Below are 6,671 nucleotides of genomic sequence, written 5' to 3'. Positions count from 1 at the left end.
CAGCACACAAAGTATTCATTCTGTGCATTTATTGTTCAGGGCGAAAGGCATGTGGAATAACACAGTTCTCAATAATTCACAGTGGAATTTTCGATGTGTTACAATATCGAATGTGTTCCGCGTTTCGCATGGATTGGTGCTGAAATCCCCACTTTTCTATGTCCCCCAATTGCAGTCACATAGTTCCGCCCAAATGACCCGTTTCACACGAGACCGCTTGCCAAGAATTGCGTTTATTTCTTATTCTTAATTGCTAATTCAATGGTCACGACTGTATCTGCGGGTGACGTGTGGTTCTGACTTCCAGTAGGCTCTGGGCGGTAACAAGCACATGTTACTTGCGCCAAAGCATGAAAAATTATGTACTCCCCCAATCATATATTCCCTTGGAACCACATCTTTGGGGCAATCTGATCGCAAAACACAAGCGGGAATCCTCTCATTGATTACATATCCCGGCTTACACACACAAGGGCCTCCGCACATTCTTATGCAGGGTCCAATACCAGAGTACTCGCAGGTTTCAGGACACGCTGTAGGACAATGCATCATAGTTCCGTTGGCCGTACAGTCAATTCGCCTAGATTCGATGGGTTTATAAAAGAATAGGAAGCCCAGCAAGGCACAGATTTTCCAGGTGCACGTTTTCGTCATTGTAGATATCGAAGACGTCTACTATTTTCCCCTGGTGTCTACACACTATTTATGTAATTTCGTCGAGTTTTTAGTTTAGTAATCCAAATTAGATTGGCTTCGCGATTTTGTTCCAGTCCCTTATACCATTTGTGTGACTGAAATACATCAATGTGATGCAATTGTAAGTTAATCTACAATTTCATGAAATACTCAGCAATACTTTTCCTGAACGACTTAAAAACAAATTTTATTTTAAAAATAAGATCTAACAATGAGGGTTTTTTAAAGCCTAAAAACAAAACCTTAAAAGATTCTCTATAAATAACAAATCATTTAAAAACTGTTTAGCTACCGCAATAACGTTTTCTGTTACTCAAATCAGTGAGGGAAATAGATTTAGTTTTAGGTGATCTTAGCATAAAAGAAATGCTTTTTGGCAGCAGAAAGTACAATCTCTTTCATTTTGCAGCTTAATTAAACGATTAAGTACTATACGTATAGCCACACTCTGATTTACTTCCCACCCGCGACTATTTTGATTAAATCGCTGTAAAAATAAAATATTGTGTTTCAAATTCGTTTTGGTCTAGAGCCTTGAAATAGTCCATAAACGTTACGCCATTCGAATCGAGACACGAATCCTGCCGATTGACTAACCCACCAAAACCAGAAGAACCAGACCCAGGAGGAGTCCTCCTCAACCTGTAAGATTTCAGTTTATCGCATCGAGATGCCCAAAAGCCATGCCGAGATGCATAATTTCCCACACGTTTTTTGTATGGCTATAATATTCGGTTTTGCACTCCTGAGTCATCATCGCCGCCGACTTATTGCGAAACTATGCGAACTGCAAATTTTCCCGGCTATTTTTGCAGTCCTTATTGTTGGCATGCGCTGAGTGGCCAATAATATTTGCAATTATTTATTTCGGCTCTCGAGAGGTGGGGGGTTATTGCCAAACTGCTGAAATATGCGCCATGAATAATTCTCGGCGCACTGTGACAGCCCCATCCTACCCTCCTTCCTCTCCACAATGTGCGAAACGTGTGAAAAACTTTTATGTTCTAAAGATTCTGCAACTTTGAACTTTGGCGGCGGCGCTGACATGACGACATAATTGCAATATGGCTAATGCAATCGCAATCGCAATCGCGATCGCAATGGCAAAGGCAAAGGCAAAACTCTTGCAACACACGCCCAACATTTGCTAGCAATTAATAAATTGAGTTCCCTTTTTTGCGCTCTGGTCCCCGTATTTTGCCATGTTTATGAATGAAACTGAGCGCTTTCGTCTCAATTGGTGTCCAATAAATTGCAATCACACTCGTGCGAATGCTAATTAGTTTGTAGATCAAAAATTATGTTTAGCGAGTGCTTGCGCTGCAGCTGCTTTCGCGTTTTCGCAGCCTTGGAAAGTGCGTTGACCAACGCGGCGTATGCGCAATCAGTTGACAACCCACACAAGCTCACAGTTTTGAAAGAAAATCGCCGAAAGAAAATCGCTGCTCCTACCATTCTGCTTCTGATTCTGATTCGGATTCTGCTTAGACATATTACATTCGCCTGTGCGTTCTGGCTTTATTGCTAATTATTCTTTCTTTTTGTATCTTTGCAGGTGAGTTTCCTTTGTGGCCAATCGATGGGAATCCATTCGCTAGAGAGATGTCATTTATGTTCAGTAAGAATTACAGTGCACTCTCGCAAAAGAATACCAGGACTTGATAACTGAGTGCTGCTTGCAAAGACTGGAACCTCATATTCATACTAAGCTGAATGTGTGTACAGGATTTATAGATATAGGATTTTGAGGAATTTCAACTGTGTTCACTATAATCTCCAGCTAACTGGGCCTGGTCCAATGGTTTCTCACCTCGTTCTCATTGAATGTTCTCGATATCGCCGATTTGGGTTAAGGGTATGGCCATTGGAGGCTTCCTTGCAACATCACAACACAAACTTGACCCCCGACGCTGCCAAAAATATTGTTGTGCCTGCCATTAGTATTACTTTTCGGTGTTTTGGGAAAATGTTGACGTGCAAATTGCATGGCAAAAGTTTTCCCAGCTCCCAGGCGTCTGGAAAGAGCGACGTACGTCATTAGGAGGTAGAAAATATTGCTGGCTATGCTGTTTATTTGTTTGTTTTACCAACGCGCGCTGTTCAATCGGAGGGAGGGAAAAGCCGATCCACGAATTCTCAATTTCGCCATGAATTATTCATCCCTCGGTGGATGTGAGTGTGTGCGTCTTGCTTATTTCAATGCTTAATGCATAATTAAGCATTTTTGCAATTAAATGTGTGCGTGCGACTGTGTGTAGGGTCCAAAGCCCAAAACCCCTTTGAACTAACCAACCTTTACCTTGGCATTCGATATTTATCTGTCTAAGGATTTTAAGTTCCGGACATTGTCTTGATATTTTTGTTTTCGGTTTGCTTATATTACTGTTAATTATAACCGTTACTCGTAGAGTAAAAGGGTATACAACATTTGTTGAAAAGTGTGTAACAGGCAGAAGGAAACGTTTCCGACCATATAAGGTATATATATTCTTGAGCAGGATTTTAATGAATTAAAATTTAATTAAGAAATTACCAAGGCTGAAGTTCTAAAGTTCAAAACTCAACCTATCTTAAGCGGAATTTGCAGTGGCATACCTTTAAATGTTTCTGGAGCAATTCTCTAAAAATCTGCATTTATATTTGAAAATTTATTTTTTTTTTAATTTTTTTGTAATTTTTTCTGAAGATTGAAGAAATTCAAAAAAATTAAAAAATGTCCCGAAGCTGAAGTTCTAAAGTCCACAACTCAACTTATCTCACTCGGATTTTGATGTGGCATACCTCTAAATGTTTCTGGCACAATTTTCTAAAACACTGCATTAAAATTTAAAAATTATTTTTTTTTACATTTTTTTGTAATTTTCTTGATGTGATGATGTCGTAGAAATTCAAGAAAATGAAGAAATGTCCGAAGGCTGAAGTTCTAAACTCCATAACTCAACTTATCTTAATCGGATTTTGAAGTGGCATACCTCAAAATGTTTCTGGCGCAATTCTCTAAAAATCTGCATTCAAATTTAGAAATTAATTTTTTTTATATTTTTTTGTAATTTTCTTGATGTGATGATGTCGTAGAAATTCAAGAAAATGAAGAAATGTCCTAAGGCTGAAGATCTAAACTCCATAACTCAACTAATCTTAATCGGATTTTGAAGTGGCATACCTCTAAATGTTTCTGTCGCAATTCTCTAAAAGTCTGCATTCAAATTTAGAAATTATTTTTTTTTTTAATTTTTTTTTAATTTTCTTGATGTGATGATGTAGAAATTCAAGAAAATGAAGAAATGTCCTAAGGCAGAAGTTCTAATTGGATTTAAAGAGACATTTTTGAAAAATGTGTTATTTTTGCACTTATTTATTAGTCTTGTAAATTTCTATCGATTTGCAAAAATTGTTTTCTAGGTTTGAAAATTTTGTTTGAACACAATTTCTACTGATATTCCAGAAAATGTTGAAATTTCTCGTTTGCACTTGTTTGCAGTCGTTTGCATTCTATCTTGTTTTACTTAATTTGCTAAATTTAAAAGAACACGTACTCATAAACACTATTAAGTGTCACCTTGTTGACCTATTTAAAAATCAAACATATTTGTCTGTTTTAAATAAATATGTTTAAACTACTATCACATTATTTGTATATTTCCTAATGTTTACCCAATAATTTAAAGATGCAAATCCTTGGTTTTCCTTTAAATTAACTACAAACAGGAAGAATACAAAGGGGCCTCCCAAAATAATCATATGATTCGCATACAAATAATGCGGGACTTTAAATTGCTAGAATCTTGATGATTTTATCTAGATTTTTCCTGTTGCCACTTGGATACAAACTTATGGTGTTGTGATAAAAACTCAACAAAACAATGAAAATATTTAGCCCTGAATTGTTTGCCAAAAAATGTTCATTTTCATCTCCTTTATGCTTCGTTTTTGTTTTCTTGTAGTTTTTAGTCTTGCCTGCTTATTATGCCTTGTTTTTTTTCGACCATTCTGGCATTTGTGTTGCTTTATTTTGTTTTGCCGGCTACAATAGAATAGAAGGCAACAACAATGCAAATTGAACGTACCAAACTAAACATAACACACAGGCAGCCTGCCTGCGTCCGACTTTTTACACAGATATATATATAAATATGTACTATATATGTATATAGTATTTTTCACACAATAATGTGTAGAAAAACTTGCGAAATATTTTCCACTTGGCACGCAGCATGGCCAAAAGTCGTGTGTGTTTGTGCAGTTTACACTTTTAATTTTATTTATTTTTAATACGATTTCGTTTTGGTTTTGATAAAACAGAATAGAGAGGCGACAGCTTATTGTACGAAATTGAATGCAGAACGTGAGTCCGGTCTAGTGTTTTAGTGCTTATTCAACTTGGGGGCATCTGGAGAAATTGACTCCTTTTTGGGTGAAGAAACAAGTCCAACAATCAAACGGAAGTAGGAGTTCCTAGAGCTTAGTTAGTGGGAAAATCTTGATAATATTATACCCCACTGCAGTTGGCAAGTTTTCTTGATTCTAAATAGTGTGCTAAACATTTCTGCTCATGGGGGTGGATATATCTAAATAAATATCGCTGGGTCCTCGCCTGGCTATCATTGAAAATTCAATTTCAATTATTAGACCCGTCTGTGTATGTGCACACGTATGTTTGTTGTTGGGCGAATAGTTTGAGGATGCTGGCCCCCGGCACTTAAATGTCACATTTTCCTATGTGGCTCATTTTCTTGGCTCATATTTTCGCAAATTAAATTTTATTGAGCGTATCGTTTGGGCATAATTAATTTTAATTGAGGACACTACCCACACAGACGGCCACACCCTTACGAAAAACACGGTCGTTTTGGGTCTATTTATACGAGTTGTTTTTAAGAAGGCGGAACCTATGCAAATGTGTAAGCCAGAATGAATCCCCCAAAAGTTTTCCCACATTTTCCCGTAACCCTCGGCCATTACAGCTGTCTTTCTCTCTCTAATTAACTTTCAATTCAATCAGTCCAGAGTCCTGGCCAAAAATGCCCAGCCATTGTGTGTTCCAGTGGCACAACTGCACTTTCGCAAAAGATTTCAGCTTGGAGGATAGTTAGAACTAGGTTTTACAGTGCAACGAAGTGTAGTTGGATTGCTGCTTGATACTTGGCTAAGTACTATATCTTTTGTTCTTAGGTTGGTGTAGCATAATCCATTGTGGCTTTACACCCTTAGGGCTTCCGTTGATTCCTTGTCAGTTGAGAGCCAAAAATGTTCTGGATCCCTCTGCTATTTTCGTTGAGTGCACACACGCACCTCACGCATGCAGCTGCATAAAAGACCAGTCAACGTCAGTGGGAACTTGGTATGCAAAGCATGTCCGACAGCCAAAGGAGTTCGCTTTTGTTGCTGTTGGTGTTTGGGGTGTGTGTGTGATGTTGCGTGTGTCGCCCAATTGACTTTTGCTGTCGAGCAATTGTTTGGTTCAGGTGGCAGTGAACCTCGTCGCCCAGCAGCAACATCAGCAGCAGCAACAGCAGCAGCAGTAGCAGCAGCAACTGCATGGAAACCGCAGGCATTGAAGGCGACGTACGCGTCACTCATTTGCATGCAACAGTTGAACAAAAGCAGCTTTAATTCGATTTCAGCTTCAGTTGCACTCAGTGGCCGCCTGGCGCTTATTAGCCGCCATTGTTCACGAGAAGGAGCCACTTCAACTGCAACTGTGGCAACAATCAACGCCATGAACGCCATAAAGCGCAAATTTGTCAACACAGGCTGCTAAAAAGCATTATTCTTTGACCAGTCCGACCACTGAAAACTAATAACAGTGTCTTGTGTGATATATTTGACTGAAAATTCAACAATCGAGACGGACGTACATAGGTTCGATTCAGGAAATATAAGCACATTTCTCCCAGTGCAGCGCAGAACTTGAGTCTAAAGAGTGCGAGAGAGAGCACATCGCATAATGCCAGTTAAGTCGCTGACGCCCACCT

The 6,671-nt window shown here is 38.7% G+C and overlaps 1 protein-coding gene across 1 annotated transcript; it reads right to left on the bottom strand.

Moving 5' to 3' along the window:
* Window positions 1-212: 212 nt before the first annotated feature.
* LOC6546287 (accessory gland protein Acp62F) lies at window positions 213-667 on the bottom strand. Its single transcript, XM_001971274.2, has one exon. The coding sequence runs from the start codon at window positions 652-654 to the stop codon at window positions 259-261; it is 396 nt and encodes a 131-aa protein (XP_001971310.1). The 5' UTR covers window positions 655-667; the 3' UTR covers window positions 213-258.
* Between the last annotated feature and the right edge of the window lie 6,004 nt (window positions 668-6,671).

This window comes from Drosophila erecta, unplaced genomic scaffold, assembly GCF_003286155.1.
Source record: "Drosophila erecta strain 14021-0224.00,06,07 unplaced genomic scaffold, DereRS2 tig00000021-arrow-pilon, whole genome shotgun sequence".
NCBI lineage: Eukaryota > Metazoa > Arthropoda > Insecta > Diptera > Drosophilidae > Drosophila > Drosophila erecta.
Note: the sequence above shows the minus strand (reverse complement) of the source record. Positions and strands in the feature narration are given on the sequence as shown.